Here is a 22,042-nt window from a genome sequence, read left to right as displayed (position 1 = left end):
AANACGTTGATCTTGAAAAAGATCACTATGAAGCTCAAACCTCTCAATCAAATGAAAGATTGGTAGTCATTCACGCTCCTCCAGTTCAAAAACATATTAGACAACCAATAATTGAAATTCCATAAACTGCTGAGAAGGATAATATAGATCAAGTTGTTGACGAGGACCAACAAGTAAATGTTGAACAACCAGTTGAACAACAAGCTTCTCATCAAGATGTTGAGACAACATTAAGAAGATCTACTAGAATCAGAAGACCAGCAGTTTCTAGTGATTATGAAGTGTATTTACAAGAATCAGATTACAACATTGGAGCCGAAAATGATCCTGAAACNTTTTCANAAGCCATGANTTCTAAAGAATCAAACCTATGGTATGATGCTATGAAAGACGAGATGGATTCTATGGCATCCAACAAAGTCTGGGATCTCATTCAGTTGCCTGATGGTGTAAAATCCATTGGATGTAGATGGGTCTTTAAAACCAAGAAAGACTCAAAAGGCAACATTTAGAGACATAAGGCAAGACTTTTTGCCAAAGGATTCACTCAAAGAGAAGGAATTGATTATAAAGAAACTTTTTCTCCTGTGTCTAAGAAGGATTCTTTACGAAAAATTATGGCATTAGTAGCTCATTTTGATTTTGAGTTACATCAAATGGATGTGAAAACAGCATTCCTTAATGGTGATATAGAGGAAGAGGTTTGCATGAAACAACCTGAAGGATTCTCTTCTAAAGACAGTGAGCACTTGGTATGTAAGCTTAATAAATCTATCTATGGATTAAAACAAGCCTCCCGCCAATGGTATCTAAAATTTGATGATGTTATGACTTCATTCGGTTTTGAAGAAAACATCATGGATCAATGTATATACCAAAAGGTCAGTGGGAGTAAGATTTGTTTCCTTGTTTTATATGTGGATGATGTGACACCCGGGCACTGACGAGGACGGGGAGTGATCGTCGGTGCAAGAGGCATGGTGCAGGGGGCACGAACAAGGAGCGGCTCCTGGCAGGCTTCCAGTGGAAGGGGTACATGGACGAATCGAACATACACCGGAATGAGAGGGATCTAGAGACTGTATAGGTATGGAACTATACAGTTGAAGGATAACTTAAAGGAATTGATTTGGCTACTCATATCAACAAATGCATTTGCTTTTCGGTAGCCTAACTCATAAGAACTCCATGGTTAAGCGTGCTTGACCTAGAGTAATTATGGGATGGGTGACCTTCCGGGAAGTTTTCTCGAAAAGTGTGTAAGTGAGGACAAAGCACACTGGAAAGCCTTGTGTTGATGTGTGGGGGCAGTCAGCAGTCTTTGTAAGTTGTCGGGGCGTTACAAATGGTATCAGAGCCAGGTTCTCTCCCAATACGGCATTTTAGGTTTCTCTTAAGAGACCTATATCAACAAAGTTTTAGAGAGGTTTAACATGAAGAATTATTCACCAAGTGTAGCTCCCATTGTAAAGGGTGACAAACTTGAATTAAGTCAATGCCCGAAAATTGATCTTGAGCGGGAACAGATGAAAAATATTCCATATGCTTCAACTGTCGGAAGTCTTATGTATGCTCAAGTTTGTACTAGACTTGACATTGCATTTGTAGTTGGAGTTTTAGGAAGATATCAGAGTAATCCAAGTGTTGACCACTAGAAAACTGCAAAGAAAGTAATGAGATATCTTCAAGGAACAAAAGATTTCATGCTCATGTATAGACGAACTGCTAATTTAGAAGTGATTGGCTACTCCGATTCAGACTATGTTGGTTACGTTGATTCACGAAAATCAACATCTGGTTACATTTTTATGTTAGTTGATGGAGCAGTATCTTGGAGTAGCAAAAAGAAGACCTTGACTGCTACTTCTACTATGGAAGCTGAGTTCGTTTCTTGTTTTGAGGCTTCTTCACATTATGTATGGTTGAAGAGTTTATATCTGGGCTTAGAGTTATGGACTCAATTGTTAGGCCACTGAAGTTGTACTGTGATAACTCTGCTGCTGTTTTCATGGCTAAGAATAATAAAAGTGGAAGTCGAAGTAAGCACATCGATATTAAATATCTAGCCATAAGAGAACGTGTTAAAGAAAAGAAAGTGGTTATTGAGAACGTTAGCACTGAGTTGATGATTGCTGATCCTTTAACTAAAGGCATGCCACCAAAGAATTTTAAGGATCATGTAACGCGAATGGGACTTGGTTCCATGATGTGACAATCATTGTAAGTACTTTCATTTTGATAAAACTCTTATTCAGTTTAATGTTTGCTCAATTATTTGTGCACATAATTAGTTACTTTGAGAAAACTTATTTAATTGTGACCTAAAATAGACATATGGTTTATTCATTAAAGTTAAGAGATTGTGATGTGAGACTAAATACATCGTACGTAATACATGGGAGATAATACTCATTATTAGAGGAAATATCACCATGATTCATATATTTGGTCTCTTATTACGTTTGATGGTTGAATAAAATGGACCAAGTGGGAGAATGTTAGCCTTATACAGAAAAGAGGTTATATTTTAAGATTATATCTTTTCCCATTTATTTTATTTATTTTTCAATTAATATTATAAAAGCAGTTAATATTCTGAAAGTGGTCCATTTTTTTTTAAAATAAAAACCGTTTTTAAAACGTGTGTGGGTGTTCCCATGATTCCCACAACAATCTCTTCTAACATTAAATACTCTGTGATGGTTTTTGGAGTACTACATAAAATTTCATATCAGGTCACTGAGCCTACTCTTTACTTCATATACATCACCATCATGTTTTAAGAGCAAGAGTTCAGAAACCAGAAGTTAAGCAATTATACAACAATGGCTGGAGGTTGGTCTTTCTGCTTCCGCTTTCATTCTTGTAAATCTGAATATGATTAAATGTGCTTATTTGATATATTTAGATTTATTGAATCTTTAGTATGAATATCTGTTTTACATTGTTACCAATATAATGTGTTGGATTAATGATAGGAGGGTGATTTAGGATTAAATAGGTGTGGACCAAATTCTAAAAAGAAAGAGAGTTAAGGTAAAATTTTAGTTTTAATTGTACTTTGGGCCCAAGGACAAAATAGTCATTTTACCCTCATTAAATGGCACAAAAATTAAATTATGGGGGTGTAGAAAAGAAAAGAATAAAAATAAAAATCTAAAACAAAATAGAAAGATCATGTGAATCTTTGAAATATTTGGTGGTTGTTGATATTTTAAATAATACATAAGATAAAAATAAGAGAGGAAATTTGGGTGGTTTTATAGATTAAGTGAGATATATTATTTTAATTAAAAAGATAGAGATATAATAGAAGAAGATAAGAAGGAGAAGAGAAAAAGGGGTCTGCATATTGCTACCCTAAAATAAAAAACGAAAATTAGAGAGTTAAGGGAGAGAGGAGACATTTTCTAGGAGAGAAGAGGAAGAACTACAAAAAAAACCTTAGTTGCAAGGAAGGACTTGTTGTATTTTTGAAGTTAGATAAAGCTCTAGGATTGGCCAAGGTATGGAGAAATTTACCTTTATTTGTTAATTATTGTATGTTATATGTGCTCTTGGTTATTTGGATTAATAATCCTTTTTTATATATGTTTATATGATTATGATTTTAGTTGTATGTTGCTCTTGTTGAGAAACGGTTTATGCATGCATGGACATAGGGTTTATGTAATATTTGTGTTGGGTTTTCCATGTGCATGTATGTATGGTTGTTAGGTTATCTCAACGGAGGGTATGATGTTAAGGAAGAATAAAGTTATGAGACTTGGGGGTTTTCCATGTAAATGTATGTGTAAGGGTGTGGTAATAATCATATGCATTATAATTGTATAATTGTGTTGTGGATTTGATTTGAGTAAAGGTGTTATTTTTGAAAATTGAATGAAATGTGTACATTTTTCTGATCTTGCATTGCTTGAAAAGAAAGCAACCAACGAATTTAGATTGTGAACCAACCTTTTGTCTGTAAATATGCTAGATAGTTTAAATTTAAGATTTGTTTGAAGGCAAACAAAGTTTGAAGTTGGGGGTGTTGATAAGTGTCTAGTATTAGTTAATTTCAATGTTAAATTGCTACTTATCTTACTTTGGTTATGTATAAAATTCATTTTAATTATCCCAATTTTACTTATTTTGTAGGAATAAAAGATTTTAGAGTCAAAGTTGCATATATTGAAGAAAATATGAAGAATTCATACAGTTTTCAAAGAATTTTGTACAACACGGCTTTAACGCTATTTGAGGGCTTGAGCCATGAACAAAACCCAGCAAAAAAGGTTTCCTTAAACCTCGACGTAAGGCTCAAACCATGAAGAACCATTCATCATGAAGTAATCTCAAGAGGCTCCAGCCTAGGAACTTACTACTTAAGCTATAGAGAAAACTCACATATGAAGGAAACCTCACAGTTGGAGCTATGAATCACTACTAGAGTCGCGCTGTCAAAGTCTATAGATACAACACTTCAGGTCAATTTTAAGAGACTTTTGGAGAGAGCTTTTCTAGACACTCTTTAAGAGACTTTGATAGTAGTTTTAGAGAGAAACTCTAGGGAGTCTTAACACTCATATCACTAATGTGAAACGAGTAGTGGTAGTGAGTATTTGGTTTTATGAAGGCATGCATAAATTATCATACAAAACAATTGTGTAGATTGGCCGTGTAAGGGCTAATGGCTTTGTTAATTTGGGTAAGTATCTCTTAGCGATAGGATTTTAGTTTGAACTATACTCTTTAGTGGTTGATGGAGTTGCTATAGTACTTGTGTTTGCGATCACTTTATTTCTTATATCACATTTCTGTACTTTGGAGGCATGCTCATGAAAGTCCTGCTTTGGTAAATGGGTTCTGTTTAGGTAAACAGGACCGAGAGAGTCTTGCTTTGGTAAGCAGGTCCAATTTTTTTTAAATAGGATCGATGGAGTCTTGCTTTGGTAAGCTGGCCCTACATTGGTAAACATAATTGTGGAAGTCCTGCTTTAGTAAGTAAACCCTATTTTGGTGAACAAGTCTAGTGGCCGGAGTATGGAAGAAAACGTAGTGGGTAGTGGTGATAACATGGCTTACCTGGATTGAAGTATGGATTGACAATGTTTTATTGTGTGGTGGATTTGATTTGAGTAAAGGTGTTATGAGCTTAAATAGTAATTGATAATTGTATTATTATATATTGCAATGATGTATATTCTGTTAGCTTACTCTTGCATTTTGTGGTTGTAGTTTTCACTTACGATGATCGTATTTATACGGAAGCTAATGAATATAGAGCGAGAGCGAGAGACAAGTGAGAAATTATTATCAAAGTTTTCAAAATGTTTGAAAATTAAGTAATTTATGTTTTAGTACGTTATTTTAAGTTGTAATTAAATTAATTATTATTCTCAAATGTTTTTGTTTATTTCAGACAATAAAATAAAGTTTAAAATTTTCACTATATTTGATGGTGTAAGAGTTGTGTTTTTCTATATAATAAATATTTTATTTACACATGACATTCTAAATTAAGATGTTATCTAAAATCATAAAGGCATGTTAAATAAAGTTCGAGAAAAGGATCATGAATTTGAGGATGGAGTCTTTTAAAGAATGAGAGCTTTCAACCAGTGATAAGAAGGACTAGTTAGAGGAAATCTCAATTTTGAACTTAGAAGGTTGAATGTTTAAAAGTGTGATTTGTAGAGGGATGTTAATGCCAAGCTACTCAAGTTTTCTTTAGAAAAAAACAAAGTTATATTATAAGCTCATAACTTGTGGTGTTATTTTTACAAAAGTATGGGCCATTGTACGAAAAATTACTTCACCTTGATTAGGTAGTAGAAAAGTTGGCTAGACCTGGAATCTTTGAAGGAAAAATATTCTATGACATACTTAAATTTTTTACATTCATTTGACACTACTTTCACTTACTTTTTTTTTCTATTCTTTCTTGAAAAAATGCAAAAGTTTACACTTTTATGATCATTTTATTTTTATATTCTATGTCAAATGAATGTAAAAGTGCGTCATAGTTCCATTACTCATCTTTGAAATGTTCTAGCCAAGAGATAAAATTACCTCTTTGTTAAAGCTTGGAGTATTTTGTGTTTTTTTTTCAGTCTTACTAATCTTTTTTATAGCCAAGTATCTTTTTGACTTATAATTCCTTAGTTAAAATTAAGGTACATACACCTAATTTTTTTGCCTTATACTATTGTTTATTTTTTTTCTAGTTTATTTGTTTCTTTTATTAAGATTTGTTATATTATTTTGCATATATTTCTAAATTATGTATTTGTTATAGTTTTGATTGTGATAAATCTTTTCACATTTCCACATTATGAATAAAATATAATATAATTTATTTCTTAATATTATATTTTAACAATCCTAAACAGTCTAAAACAATAAAACTTGTTAAAACCAAGTTCACATTCTACTTATCATTATAAACCATGTCAAGTAATATGAATTATTAAAAGCAGACAACATCTACTTATAATTACTTTTTTATAATATAAATTTGGATCTTTTTACCATTTTTGCTGTAATTTCATTATGAAATTTTAAAAATAATACAATTTTTAAAAATATTTTGAGTTTTATCATATTATGGTAAAAAGTGACTTTTTCGTCAACTAAAATCATGTTTACACTATTCCAGATCTATAATAAAATGAACTGAAATCTATGTGCAAAACTTTAGTTTTATAATAAAACAAAGTTTTATAATAAAATTAACTAAAGTCATTGAGTATTTGAGAAAATTCATATTTTGTGGTATCATGTGTTAATTACTAACAAGGTCTTTATCACATCTCATTTAACATCAAAAAAATAATATTTTATGCAATAAAAAAATATATTTTGAGACAAAAAAGATAAAATGATAAGTATATTAAGAAAATCACAATGGTATTTAAACCTTAAATTATACTAAAAAAGTTATACATAAAATTTTAGGTTAAATATGTCTTTTGTTCCTCATATTTGTATCTAATTCTCAACTGGGTCCTCATATTTTTTTTTATCCAATTGAATCCAAATATTTGTTAATTTGAAGCAATAAAGTCCTCTCTGTTAACTTTCCACTACGTCGTTTAAGCGTGATGACATGGATTGTAAGTTATTTAAAGTGATTCTATTACCTGGAATTTTTATTTAAAAAAAAATAGTTAGAAATTTGGAAAACCCAAAGAGAACCAAATAAGGGTGGAGAACCAGCTTTGGTCGCGCTAGAAACTTGCTTTTCCAGTTCGTCCTCTTTCCTTTTACGTGAACCATCAGAAGCTTCGAGCTTCTTCTCCTCTGATCTCGCAGACCACCCAACCTTGGAAAACCATTTTTGGCTCCTGCTTAGGGAGTGGTCTCGCGAAGGCACGACGGAAAGGGGGCGGAGGCGCGTTGGCAATTCTTATTCTTCTTCCCTCTATTCTGATTCGCAGCAAGGAGGAAGCTTCCTTCTCTTCCTCCTCTTCTGTTTTTTATTGGGTTCCGTAGGGACTTCTGTGTCTGATATCTAATTTTTGCAAATTGGGATTAGGGTTTTCGTTTCAAATTGATTTGGGAAATCCTGAGTTCTCTCTGTATTCGAAATTTGGTTGAAATTCTACTTTAGGAGATCCTGTTCTTGCACTTTTAATTGTGAAATTTGTGTGTTTTTGACCATTTGTAATGAAGGATATTTGATGAACGCAATTAGGGGTGGTTCTTTCTTGATGATTTTGTGTGAATTTTTGATTGCAACAGTAGAGCCAGCAGTGGTGAATGCTTTTCCCTACTCATGTAATGTGTTCTGATTGATAAATGATATTACCAATTTTTTTTTGGATGATGATTATACTGCTGCATAAATCCATTATTTCCTTCCTGGCTCAGATTAGAATTTCCCTGAACTGTAACATCCTCAGTGACAAGGCTGTGACTGATTTCCTTTCCAAATTTCTAACTATTTTTTTTTAAATAAAAATTTCAGGTAATTGAATCACTTTAAATAACCTACTAATCTCTTATGTCATCACACTTAAACGGAGTCAGTGAAAAGTTAACAGAGATGACTTTATTGCTTCAAATTAGCAAATATTTGGATTCAATCGAGATAAAAAAAGAATATGAGAACCCAATTGAAAATTGGATATATATATAAGGACCAAAAGACATATTTAACCAAAATTCTATAAATTAATTTTAACTTGGATATATTATTATGTTTATTATTTCACTTCTAAAGGTGTTTATCTAGAGATTTACCTAACCATATCCTTAATCCCTACTTAAATAAAAAGCACGTTTGAACCTAAAATTAATTTTCTTCATGATACTCTCTGTTTGGCAACGTTTTCCCTACCCCGATGCAAATGGGGAGAACCAGCATCCCTCCTTACCCACATGGCATGCTCCCCAGTTATTCAAAAATCATTTAAAAACACAACAACACGTCAGCGCCATCGTTAGTTATACTTATCATAATCATCTTCTTCATCATCATCAGCTTACAACTCTCCCACCTTAACACGACACCGTTTCTTCCCCTTCACACCATCAGCCGCAACACATAGCAATTGTCAGCGCCACACGCACTCTTCAGCCATGGCCGCTCGCGCGTTGCTCGGGGAGATAAAGAAACGCGCTGTTTCGTGCCCCGCATTCCGCGGCCACTACACTTTTCGACACGTAACGATTCATACCAAAAGCAAATGAAAGCTATTTTTTATTCATTTCTTCTTCTGTTTGTTATGCTATTCATTGTGGTGGTGGTGTTGTTGTAGGGTAGCACGCTCGTTGTGGCAGAACACGAAGGTGGCGTTATCAAACCCCCTTCTCTCTCTGCACTAGCCGCTGCCACGTGTCTTCCCGACCCTGATTCTTCCGTTTCGGTGCTCTTGGCTGGTTCCGGTCCTTCTCTTCATCAAGCTGCTTCACACGCTGCTTCGTCCTACCCTTCAATCTCCAAGGTAACCCAAACGTTTTTTTTTTCTTTTAAAAAAACATGTAATCAGGACTTTTTTTTTTATACAAATTAATTCTTAAAATTAACTACCAGCTCCAAGTGGTTCTAAGTTAACCAATGGTTTCCAGTTCAAGAGTATTATACTGTTGTATTTTTTTTTTCAACTAAAAAAATAATAATACAATTGTTTTAAGGAGATAGATTTGCAGTCAACAATAGTTTTATTTAAATAGAACAAGTTTGCCTATGAAAATAACTATATCAGTGATTTACAAAAAAAAAAAAAGAATGAATCCCTAGATTTATATATTTAAGGGGTGTTTGGGTAAGCTTATTTTTTAGATGATGAAGGGCTGTTTGGATGAGCTTTTGTATTAGAACTTTTAGGAGAAAAAAATATAAAGAAAAAAAAAATTAACTTCTTATGCATTAGCTAATTTTAGTATCTCTATCACACGGTTTTTTCAAATTTTTATTTTTAATTCATGCATAAACTAAATTTAACAAAAAAAAGTTAATATCACTTTTTTTGTAATTTTTTTCTTTTGCAAGTCTTTAAAGAGAAGCTAGTCCAAATAAAGTTTGTTTCTACTTTTACAGGAAATTTCTCTTAAAAACTATTGGTTCTTTGAAATAAGTTAATTGAAACACTTATGGTAAGTAAAGTTAGAAGCTAAAGCACAAGTGCAAGATAATGCGGGATTCTGTTTCTATCTTGGCTATTTTTTTAATATTACAATAATGTTTTAATGTTAATTACTGTTGGCCTTGATTGGATATTGTAATTTTTCAAATATGCTATAGATGAGTGGGGATTCATTCATGTTTTGGTGCGTTGGATAAGGGGAAAGGAAATGTTTATTTTGTTATTGAGAAGGAGTGTGGGTTGTGTTTGTGAAGATATGTATTGGAAAGGAAGGTTGAGTTTCAGGATTTTGATGGCTAGTGTGGGTGTGCTGCTTCTGGTGTAGGTGCTGGTAGCAGATTCCGATAAATTCAAAAACCCTCTGGCAGAACCTTGGGCCAAATTAGTTCATTTGGTTCAGCATAGTGGTGGTTACTCTCACATATTTGCTGCTGCAAATTCTTTCGGGAAAAACATAATGCCACGAGTCGCTGCTCTTTTAGATGTTTCTCCAATTACTGATGTTACTGGAATTTCTGATTCCAATACTTTTGTAAGGTACGATGTGCTGTATTTTCTTTTCATGTTTTAATAACTAGAACCTGGCTGTTTGCTGCAAACTGTGATGCTGGTCACCTACAATTAAATCTGTCATGGTTGGATTGTGCTGTTGGCTTATATTGTACTTTTTGGTAGCATGAAGTTGTTGCTTTTATTATGTAAATTCCATGCTATTGGTTGTTTGCCTGTTAACCAAGATTCCCTGTTGGGTATTGTTATCATGCGAGTCATTGACTGTTTAAGTCATTGTAATGACGGAGCCATACTACTGTTATTCTAGCCTTTGCAATGCTGCACTCATGTTCATATCATGGATTTCATGGAAGATCTCTCTGATTTTGGACTGTATCTAAAAAGAAACTTTTTTGCCATTTAGTCCACTCCAATGTATAGCATGCTTCTGAATTTTTAAGGCTTTTAGAGCATGAATGATAAAATTACCACAGATGCATCATATTCTTAATTATCATTACTATCATATGTTATGAGTGATTGGAAAGATTATTTGCATAACAATATTAGAAATGTCAGGCTGGGAAGATTAACTTTTGGTGCCTTAGCTATGAAGCATGTTTCACTCAGTTACAGTTCTAGTATGATCGGCTTTCTTCAGCTCAGTAATCAATGCTGTTAATAGTTTTGTCATTCTTTCTTTTTTCGTGATTATAAAAACTATTTATAAACAAAGCATTGACTGCTTTGAGATCTTATAGTAAATTGAAGTCCTAGAGAGTGAGTAGACAGCCGAAAAACCTGGATTATCTCGGACTTTTGAATTCTGGGAAGGTATTGCAATCAGAGCATATATGCTATAGATAACTTCTGGCTCTGGATAATAAGACATCAGAATAGATATGAACTAGTGATAATCCTGACTCGTAGGTGTGACTGAAGTGATACAGTATGTGATATGATCATAGCACTTCCCCATCAGTATGGATGGTGGTTCATGCATATAAGGAATATTTTTCTTGAAATGGACCTCTACTGCAAATATATTAATCTTAAATTTAAAATAAATGAATTTGCACGTGGTAAGGCATGTTTATAGTTAAAGAGATAGGGATGTATCTCTTTTTCCTTTTTGTAGCTTTAGCAGCTGATTATGCAGCACCCTTTTGTATTTGAGTAATTATTATGATCCTGCTTCTATCTCAAGTATGAATACATGATGTGTTCTTTCTCTAACTAAATATGAGATTTTGATTTCTTGTATAGACCAATATATGCCGGAAATGCACTTTGTACTGTTCGATATACTGGAGCCAGTCCTTGTATATTAACAATTAGATCCACGTCTTTTCCTGCTCTTCAGAAGTCAGTTGACTCTAATGAGGCTTCCATATCCCAGGTTGACCTTTCAACCTTGGACGAAGGTCTGTTATTTCGTTTCTGGTGCATGAACATTTTATTTTATGGAAAATTGAAAAAGACAAATGTACACTTTTGTTATGAATACGGGGTTATTGGGATAAAAATATCCTAACATCTCTATAGTAATTAGAAAAAATATTTTAGCTGATTTTTATTTCCCTTTTTAAGAGTGGGATTGTTACAAATAGATGAGCTGAGAATGTAATTATCGGGTTTGTGATTAATAAAATATTTCTTCTCTCTAATTATTCAAGTTGGTATAGAGTTCCCGATCTTGGGATTCTGTTTTTGATGTCATCACTGCTGCTTACACAATGGGTCAACTGGGCTTGCAACAATTTTCTCCTTAACAATTGTCCTATTGGAAAAACTGATAACCTTGGCTTTGATAGCAATTGTTGGATTGATTGTTTACCACTTGGTCAAAAGTTACAGCTTCGAATTAGAATGCAACTCTTTCTACTTAAAGCGTAGTATCCCAAACACCATGATTGGATTGTAACTTGACTCATTTGTTTGATCTACACCACAGAATAATTGATGTCACTTACAATAATGAGGTTGTCAAGGGATTAAACACTAGAGGAAAGTATACTAAAAAAGGCAACCGTGTAGAATATTATTCATACAGGAAAAAATTTGGGCATATTAAAGAAACTTTGCTTCAAACTGCATGGGAGAGATGAAGTACTAGATGGCATAGGAAGTAACCTCACAAAATGGGGCAGGTTAAACTATTTTAGAACACGAAGAAACAAAACAACCAAATGTTCCTTCTCAACTAGAGTAATGATTGAATCAATGATTGGATTGTGCGCCTTGTCCACGAGGTAAGAGTTCATTCAATACAATTGGGCATGTACCTCGAGAAGTTTGGATTCTTGATACAAGAATAGCATATCACATGACACTTTTTCCTATGCTTTTCAATTCATATGTTAAAATCAATAAAGAACAACACATCAGAGTTGCAAATAGTGATAGTATACTCATACAGATTTGGGAATATAATGTTAAAATCATCTATTGAAGTAAAGCATGTTTTACATGTCCCGTAACTGACCAATTATCTTATCTCTGTACCAAAACTTACAAAAGACTTCAACTGTTCAATATTGTTTTTCTCCTCTTACTATATCTTTTAGGACGTTATTGTAAGGAAGATGATTTTAGTTTCTAAGGAACAAGATGGGTTGTGTGTGTTAGAGTCCAATGACCCAAACAAAAGAAGAGAAGTCATAAGTCATAAGTCAAAGAGCAATAACAAAAGCATGGGCAAATTCCTAAATATGGCTCATCATAGAAAATTTGGACATCCCTCATTTAGTGTTATCAAATCTTTGTTCCCTTATTTGTTTACCAAAGAGTCTATTGAATCTTTGAATCTTGAGAGAGGTCTAGTGGTTACAACCCATGTCCCTTACGGATTTCAATTGGCAAACATCTTCACTAAGGAACTTCTTCAAGGAAGATTCTAATATCTTGTAGGCAAGTTGAGAGTGATCAATATTTATTTACCAGCTTGAAGGAGAGGATTGTGAATGAGTGATTATTGGGATAAAAATATCTTAATATCTCTATGGTTATTAGGAAAAGTATTTCTAAAATCTACACATTCATTTCGGCTTATTCTTATTTTCTTTTTCAAGAGTGTTATTGCTATAAAGAGAGAAGTTAATAATATCACATATAACTAGCCTTAGTCATTTAAATCTCTGTTTGATCAATTACTACCTTGAGACTTAGATACGTGAACCTCCACCATGGTGAAAGAATCTTAAATTGTTTTCTTTCGTTGGGCAGATCTGGGAAGGTCTACATATATATCCCAAAGTTCTCAGGGTGATGAACGACCAGATCTTGGGAATGCACGGGTTGTAGTTACTGGTGGCCGAGCACTAAAGAGCGCTGAGAACTTCAAATTGATAGAAGCTCTCGCCGAGAAACTTGGTGCTGCTGGTATTATTTTCTATATATGCTATTATGACAGTTATTTTAATAGCTACAGACTTGTTATTTCTGTTCTGTGCAGGATTCATATGCTTCCTGATTTAAATTCCTAGGTTATTGATAGGATGGAAAATCTTAGTATCAAAATCCTTGTCTTTACACATGATGGCTGGTTTCACTGTCATGTCATCAGTTTTTACATTTTATTCTTTGTTATATGAATTAAGTAGAATCTGCTAACTTGGTTCTCCCTTGCATAGTTGGTGCCACTCGTGCTGCCGTGGATGCAGGATATGTTCCTAATGATCTCCAGGTGACAACTTTACTTCCTTTCAAGATTAACCTCCGACCACACATACTCTTGCACATACGAACGCAAAGCTGAACGAGAAAAAAAAAATACTTAGTCTCATTCCTCTTTTTACAACATTGGCTCCCCTGATTATGCTGCTACGACATAGACAGGATTTTTGAGTTCATATATCAATTGAATGCATTGAACGAGGAACATACTGATAGGACCGGGTATTACTGAATCGGAAATGTAAATGAAGAAAGAATTCCTGTGATACAAGTACACATCTGAACAGAAAAATACGAAAACCAGAAAACATAAATCAGAGAATGCTCTCTGCCCTGTGACAACAGTCACCCTACAGTACCCTAAACATGATTCCTCTCCCCTACCTCCCGTACTCTCTAGCTCTTTATTCTCTTTTCCTCCCTACGTATCCCTGCATCTCCTTCCCCCAATCCTCACCTGCCACGTGTGCAGTTAGTTATCTCCACTCATAACAGACTCATTTCCACTAGTGACCTTTATGCCCCTTCTGTGGTAGTAATATTTCAAATGCCTCTGTTGTAAAGGGCGTTTGATCGAATTTCAGCGAGCCCTTTAACTTTTATTCATGGCGTAATACAGTGTTCTCATGTCCATGTTTCCTTTGGAAATTTGATATGTAGGTTGGGCAAACTGGAAAGATAGTTGCCCCTGAGCTCTATATGGCTTTTGGTGTATCTGGAGCAATTCAACACTTGGCAGGGATGAGGGATTCCAAAGTCATTGTTGCTGTGAACAATGATGCCGATGCTCCTATATTTCAGGTAATGGCTCTTTTAAATTTATCAAGCCACTCTTCATTTCAAAGTAATTATCACTAAAGAAGTTTTACACTCTTTCTAATTATCTGTTGCTTTCTACACTATATTAGTCACAAACCATTGGAAGAAGAAAACTGTTTTGGAAAATTTATGTATGTATTAAATTGCAGGTCGCCGATTATGGACTTGTTGGAGATCTGTTTGAGGTGATACCAGAGTTACTGGAGAAGCTTCCTGAGAAAAAGTAAAGCGTAACATGCATCTGTACTATATGGTTGCAGAATGTATCATTCTTGGAACCTCAAAATTGCATTTCTTTAAATAAGAAGAAAATGAGCCTTATACATGGACTACTGCAATATATCCGATACAAATAATACTAAAACCACTTCACGTATTTACCAAACTACGTATTGGGATGAAAAGGAGCATAAAATACTTTAACTCCAAATGAACTTTTATTGGAATTAATTGAAAAAGAATGTGATCAAACCTATGAGATATCAACTTAGTCAAGTAATATTAACATGAATTTGAGAAGTAGAGTATAAATTTTTTTAAGTAATTAAATTATTTTTATAGTTTTTATAATTTTAATTTTTAATGTATTTTTTTTATTAAACATCATTTTTATTTGAACATCGTAAATTTTTACGAAGATAACTTATATATTTTTTAGATTACGTCCAAATACACGCTAGAGTTTCATGAGGTAAAATAATATTATGTTACATTGATTGTGGAGTAATTTTTGATCAATTGATACGTAATCAATGTTCAAATATTGTTAAAAAAATATTGTCTAAATATCATTATCCTTATGGTAATTTTAAAGAGTTAATTTGTAGTCATCAATGCGATTAAGAGAGTGTAATAGAGAATAAGTTGTCCGTATGTTTTTTAATGATGACAAGTTTTAAGTAATATAACTTAATACCATACTTGGAATTGGATTCAGCTATTAGATTTTTATTAGATTTTTTTTTCTATTTTATATCATTTTTAAATTTTATTGACATGAGTATATTATTAAAAAGTTTAGGGTTAAATATGTTTTTAGTCCCTAAACTATCAAGCGATTTTGTTTTTAGTCCCTCTTTCAAACTAAGATATAATTTAGTCCTCCAACTTTAACAAACTTTGGTTTTAGTCCCTGAAACTTAACACCGTTAAAAACTTGGTGATCTGGCAAACGTCTCTGTCCATTGGATTAACACTTTTGCCACGTGTTGTTCATTTGTGCCATGTGTTAAGATAATTTTAATTGGGGAATTATTTTGTAGATTGAAATTGGTTTTTTTTAGTAAGTTAGGGTTCGTTCTTAGAGGACATAATTTTATCAAAGAGGAGAACTTGGTTTGTGAAACTGACTTAGGGTTCGTGCTTAGAGTTTGTGGTTGTTCGTGTTCGTGCTTGTTCGTGTGATTGGTTGCAATCGTGTTGGTCCTGTTGTTCGTCGTTGGTTTCTGCATTTGATATCTACGTGTTCGTCTTCGTTCAAAATCAGTTGCGTGTGCATTTTGTGTGAAAGATCAGTGAGTCGTCGAAGAAGGTAATTATTTAGTCGTAGTGAAATTTGTATTCTCTGTGTAATGTGCATTTTTCTGTGCATTCTGTGTGTAATGTGCCAAGTTTTCGTTTTACCATGTAGGTAAAATGGTTTTTGACGTGTGTCTTTATCATATGGGGAAGTTCCTCAAGGGATTAAAATATGTGGGAGGAGAGATACATGTTTTCAGAGGGATTGATCTGGACATGTGGTCATTCTTTGAAGCGGTGGGATTGGTTAGTGAATTCAAGTATGATGGAGAGTTCAAGCTTTGGTGGAAGGGTTCGAAAGAAAAGGAAATGAACAACCTCAGACCACTTACAGATGACAGAGAAGCAATTTTGTTGTCTAACTATGCTGAGGCAAATAAGGAGGAAGTTGAAATCTATGTTCAACATCTCCATCCAAGTCAGCCAGATGAAATTACTTTTCTTTCCTTTTGTGAGGAAGCAATTGAAGAAGGAGTAGAGGTGATGGTGGAGGAGATGGAGAAAGATGATGAAGGTCGTGGTTATGTTGTTGAAGAAGGTGAAGCAGAGGATGAAGAAGATTTTGGTGGGGTGGAGGGAAATGTGGAAGTACAAGACTTAGTACTGGATGGTGAGGAGGAAGAGGGGATTGTTGAGGAAGAAATGGTGGAAGAGCAAGAGGTACAGGATGAAGAGGGCAATGTTGTTGACGGTCAAGGGTTGGAAAATGTTGATGAAAGTGAGGAAGAGAGAATGGCAAATGATGATGATGGGTTTGGGATGGAGGAAGAGAGAAGAAATATTAATCCGGTTTTGGATAGGTGAAAGAGAATGAGAATGAAAAAGAAAAATATAAGTGTCAAAAGTAGAGTTGAAGATAGTGATGGGGCATTTATGATTAATGAAGAGGTTGGACATCATGAGATAAATGAAGATTATGATACAAATGATTTGTCTTCAAATGTAGATAGTGATGAGGATGTGAGGGATAATAAGAGGCACTTTTCAAAGTATAGAGCAGAAGATATGACGAAGGGGTTCAAATTTAGATTGGGAATGGAGTTTAAGTCATTGGAAGAGTTTAAGAGTGCGTTACAGGAGCATAGTGTTTTGAATGGAAAAGAAGTGAGGTTTGTCAAAAATGACTTGAAGAGAGTAAGGGCAATTTGTAAGAAGGGGTGTGGTTTTGTTATAATGGCTAGCAAGGTAGGAAGTAGCCAAACCTTCAGATTAAAAACTCTAGTTGGGCACAAGTGTGGAAGGGCTTTTGGTAGCAAAAGTGCAAGTGTAGAATGGATTGCACAGGTTTTGGTTGACAGGTTTGTGAATGTAGGAGGCATGACAGTGATTCAAATCATAGATGAAATAAAGAAGTCATATAGTGTTGGAATAACTCATTGGAAGGCTGGAAGAGCTAAGAAAATTGCAATGGATTCCTTAGTGGGTGATGGAGAAAGACAATATGCTCGTCTTTATGACTATGTGGCTGAGTTGTTAAGAGTAAAGGCTGGAACCTTGAAGATTAAGGCCAACCAACCCCAACCCACCTTGCAACCAAGGTTTGGGTCATTGTACATGTGTTTGGAGGGCTGTAAGGAGGGGTTTTTAGGTAGTTGCAGACCTTTCATTGGGGTAGATGGTTGTCACTTGAAAACAAGTTATGGAGGTCAGTTGTTAATTGCAGTAGGAAGATACCCTAATGACCAGTACTTCCCACTAGCTTTTGCTGTGGTAGAAACAGAATGCAAAGACACATGGATGTGGTTTTTGACATAGCTCCTTGATGATATTGGAGGCATAGATTGTCAAAGGTGGACCTTTATTTCAGATCAGCAAAAGGTACTCTTTATTTAAGAGAATGATCATGCTATAATATTTGTTTATTTTCCTATCAGCATGGTATAATAGTTTCTTCGTACTTTAATATTGCAGGGATTAATGTCAGTTTTTGATGATATCTTGAATGGAGTGGAGCACAGACTTTGTTTACGCCATTTGTACAGCAATTACAAGAAAAAATTTGGTGGTGGCTTGCTCATTAGAGACCTTATGATGGCTGCTGCAAAGGCAACATACCATAAAGAATGGGAAAAAAAATGAGTGAGTTAAAAAACGTGAATGTTGATGCTTTTATTTGGTTAATGAGTATACCCACTAAAAATTGGTGTAAACATGCTTTTAGTGCATATCCTAGGTGTGATGTGTTGATCAATAACTTGTCTGAGTCCTTTAATAGTACAATTCTAGTAGCAAGAGACAAACCTATAATTTCAATGATGGAATGGATTAGGTCATACATAATGAGTAGGTTTGCCAGCCTAAGGGAAAAAGTTCATGCATATTCTGGTGATGTTATGCCTAAACCAAGGAAGAGGTTGGATAAGGAGGTTGAAAAGAGTGGCAATTGGCTTCCTGTTTGGGCAGGGGGTTCAAAATTTGAAGTAACTCATGGCTTCACAATGGATAAGTTCATAGTAGATTTAAGTAATCACACTTGTACTTGTTACTTTTGGGACTTAGTGGGAATCCCATGTAGACATGCTGTTGCGGCAATTCATTACAAATTAGAAAACCCAGAACAATATGTTCATCCTTATTATAAAAAAGATGCGTATAGAACTTGTTATGCACCTATCATAACTCCTATCAATGGCCAACAACTTTGGCCTACATCTGACTCTGCACCACTTCTACCTCCCATATATAAAACACCTCCTGGGAGGCCAAAAAAATTAAGAAGGCGTGAAGCTGATGAGTATGTCAGCCACTCAAAATTGTCCAAGAAACAGATTGCCATGAAATGTAGCAGTTGCAATGCTTATGGCCACAATGTTAGAAGTTGTAAAAAGGGGCAGAAAAGCAAGGTATGAGATATGTAACTTTTATTTACTAAATTTATTTACAAGTATTTGATATCTAACTACCTTACTCATTTCACAGGAAATAAGAAATGCCTCTGCAACAACTTCTACTTCAGCTGCAAGACGATCTGGAAGGGCTGCATCTGCATCAGCTGGAAGGGCTGCATCTGCATCAGCTGGAAGAGCTGCATCTGCATCAGCTGCAAGGAGATCAAGAAGAGATGAGGAAGACATCCGTGAAGGGGGAAGGAGACTGCCTGAACACATTATAGGGTCTCAAGCAAGTTGCAATTGATGTCCTAGTGTAGGAAGTGACTTTTTGTACTTAGTCTGACCCACTTAGGGAGACCATTACTAGTGGGTACAACATTTTTTGTCATGTACATTAAAGTAGTCAGGGACCACTAGCTATTGTTGACTGAATTATTGTGTTGTTTATAGTGCTCAAGGACCACTGGGACCACTTTGTCAGGCACCATTACTAGTGTTGTATTCGGTGCTGCTATATTATTCAATGTTTGGGACCACTTTTATATTATTCAATGTGTTATATTCAGTGTTTTATTCGGTGCTTTATTCGGTGCATTATTTATTCATATCAGAACCTTATTTATGATGCTTTATTCGGTGCATCAATGATATAAAATAGCTTCGAATAAGGTCATTTTAAGCAACTCACAAGGTCATGATTCACTACTAGAACCACCATTCAGATTTAACCCTTCTGCTAGAAGGTATATGAATCACTTTTTGGAGCTGCAGCTGCTGATATTATACACTCATTGCATCTGCTGTTTCTTGGATCATTACATCTACTTCATTTTACCAATTCTGCAGCACTTTTCATCTATTTTGGTGCATTTTGAGCAACTCACAAGGTGATTTTGAGAATCTATAAATTTCAGTCCAAACTAAACATTTGCATAAGTCTTTTTAACCATTTAAAACTTCTGCATACTGATTTTTTGGTCATTTTCCAACTTATGTGCAAAGTCATCTTTAGAACCACCATACTGATTTTTGGTCTTTTTCCAACTTCTGCATACTGATTTTTTGGTTTTTTAAATCTGCCCAGTTTATAATCATAGGTGGATCTCTTTTAAAACATTCTTAGAGTCTTGATTGTAATTGAAGTGTTGTGTCATAACTCAATCTGGTGTTCATTGTTGTTAGCTGATTTGGCTTCAATTTGATGAATCAAAGCAACTGACATAGTCAAAATGAGAATTACAGTTGTTTAAACTTTGTTCACTGCTGAAACAAGTCACAATTGGATAAAGAAAGTTGCTCATATCATAATACTGATTGTATAAATTGGTTTCTGCAGAAGTGGCATCTCAACAACTTATTTCAACACATTTATTTTACATTAGCTAGCAGAATTCTGGTTCTGCTTTTTGAATATGTAAATTTTACACAACACCAAATTTTTACATTATTTTGGAAGTTAAATCTTGGTTCAGACAAGATGGAATGGGTCTTATCAAGTGTTTAAGACGTTCTGTCAAAGCAAATGTTGAGGTCAATGAAGCTTTCAATATCCCAAGACCCTGCATCATTCAAGCAAAGACTGTGATGTAATCTAATACAAGAAATAACAGCATGCAAAGTAAGAAAAAACCCAGTTTCTTACCTCCTTCGAACCAATTGCAGTGACCTTTCCTCCAAGTCAAAGCGTGGTACATTTAGTGTTTTTAGATATGAAACAACATTAATGGAGGACATTGGAGTCACAACCAAGTCATCTGTCACCATGTACATCACTGATCCTTTCACAAATCCAAAAAGACTTGAATACTCTCCAATAGAAGGAAAACTTTCTACCCCAATTGGTAATATCTGGTTGCTGCTGAGATTAAAATGTGGAGCACATACAGGGCTAGTTAGTTTGTCTATAAGTTCAAGGGGAAATTAGATATGTGTGAACTCAGTTCATTCAGGGTCCTATATAATCTATCTATTCAGCTTACTGAACAAAATCCTTCAACCATATGAAGCACTCCACCCAAGGGAAAAGTGAGAAATCTTACAGATGGTATTTTTCCAATCTCAAACATATTTGGTCTTATTGGGGTGAAATTATGCAGAACTGTAACAACAAATGCACATAACAACCATCAAGGCAGGGGCACAATTGAACTAGGCACAATTGAACTGAACTTCCACATTTTATTCAATTAGAAACTTCAAACTACATCCACAACACAACATTACCTTTCTAATTACAATTTATCTTCAAGACAAACATTATAGAAAGCATTGTTGTTAATGCCCAGGACAATACAAAAAACACCAACATGATTTTGAAATTCTTTCTCTCTTGCTCTAATTTCTTCTTCAACTTCTCTTTCTTCTTCCTTAGATCTGACACAACATTTTCAATACAGACTTCAACTTCTTCACTCTTCCTTTGTAAGCTTCCTTCAATTTCAAAAGCTCCTTCATCAACCCATTCAAAGAAGTTATAGGTTGAATTACTCTGCAAAAAAAAATTACCAATCACGAATACAAATTTCAACACAATAAATAAAGCATTTCTTATCACTTACTGCCCAATTTCTACATCTATAAAATAGTCTCCCTTTGTTCTTCAATGTAGTTGCCTTCAACAACAACAATCTTTCCCCACAACCACACATTTTTGAAACTAAGTGAGAGGAGGATCCACATGTTTGGGACATTCCAGAACCTATGCTCCTTGGTGTGCAAACTCCTCTATCAGCTTTCATCTCCCTTCGACAAAGATTAAGCAAAGAAAAACAAGTTGGACTACTAGCACGATTGCAAGCACGAACACGAACCCTAAGTTATGTCCTCCTCCAGAGAAGAACGAACCGTAAGTTACTTTACTTAAAAAACCAATTTCAATCTACAAAATAATTCCCAAATTGAAAGTATCTTAACACATGGCACAAATGAACAACACGTGGCAAAACTATTAATCCATTTGGACAGAGACGTTTGCCAGATCACCAAGTTTTTAACGGTGTTAAGTTTCAGGGACTAAAACCAAAGTTTGTTAAAGTTGGAGGACTAAATTGTACCTTAGTTTGAAAGAGGAACTAAAAACAAAATCGCTTGATAGTTTAGGGACTAAAAACATATTTAACCCAAAAGTTTATTATT

General features: G+C 34.5%; 3 protein-coding genes across 4 annotated transcripts; all 3 read left to right on the top strand.

Annotated features, from left to right (window-relative positions):
* The first annotated feature begins 8,331 nt into the window (after positions 1–8,331).
* LOC106755219 (electron transfer flavoprotein subunit alpha, mitochondrial) lies at positions 8,332–14,934 on the top strand. The gene is made up of 8 exons (XM_014637334.2): positions 8,332–8,649; positions 8,745–8,930; positions 9,898–10,109; positions 11,331–11,488; positions 13,290–13,445; positions 13,697–13,749; positions 14,400–14,540; positions 14,708–14,934. Exons 1-8 carry the CDS (start codon positions 8,566–8,568, stop codon positions 14,783–14,785), a joined length of 1,068 nt encoding a protein of 355 aa, XP_014492820.1. The 5' UTR covers positions 8,332–8,565; the 3' UTR covers positions 14,786–14,934.
* Positions 14,935–16,257: 1,323 nt separating this feature from the next.
* Positions 16,258–18,082, top strand: LOC106780710. Of its 2 annotated transcripts, none has more exons than XM_022775758.1 (2): positions 16,258–17,894; positions 17,988–18,082. In XM_022775758.1, exon 1 carries the CDS (start codon positions 16,887–16,889, stop codon positions 17,829–17,831), a length of 945 nt encoding a protein of 314 aa, XP_022631479.1. In that variant the 5' UTR covers positions 16,258–16,886; the 3' UTR covers positions 17,832–17,894; positions 17,988–18,082. Both variants share the same exon structure in this region, with proteins under 2 accessions (XP_022631479.1, XP_022631481.1).
* A 162-nt stretch (positions 18,083–18,244) lies between these two features.
* On the top strand, positions 18,245–19,338 carry LOC111240565. Its single transcript, XM_022775754.1, has 2 exons — positions 18,245–18,919; positions 18,996–19,338. The coding sequence occupies exons 1-2, from the start codon at positions 18,329–18,331 to the stop codon at positions 19,209–19,211; spliced, it is 807 nt and encodes a 268-aa protein (XP_022631475.1). The 5' UTR covers positions 18,245–18,328; the 3' UTR covers positions 19,212–19,338.
* Positions 19,339–22,042: the final 2,704 nt, after the last annotated feature.

This window comes from Vigna radiata, chromosome 2 (assembly GCF_000741045.1).
Source record: "Vigna radiata var. radiata cultivar VC1973A chromosome 2, Vradiata_ver6, whole genome shotgun sequence".
Lineage (NCBI taxonomy): Eukaryota > Viridiplantae > Streptophyta > Magnoliopsida > Fabales > Fabaceae > Vigna > Vigna radiata.
Note: the sequence above shows the minus strand (reverse complement) of the source record. Positions and strands in the feature narration are given on the sequence as shown.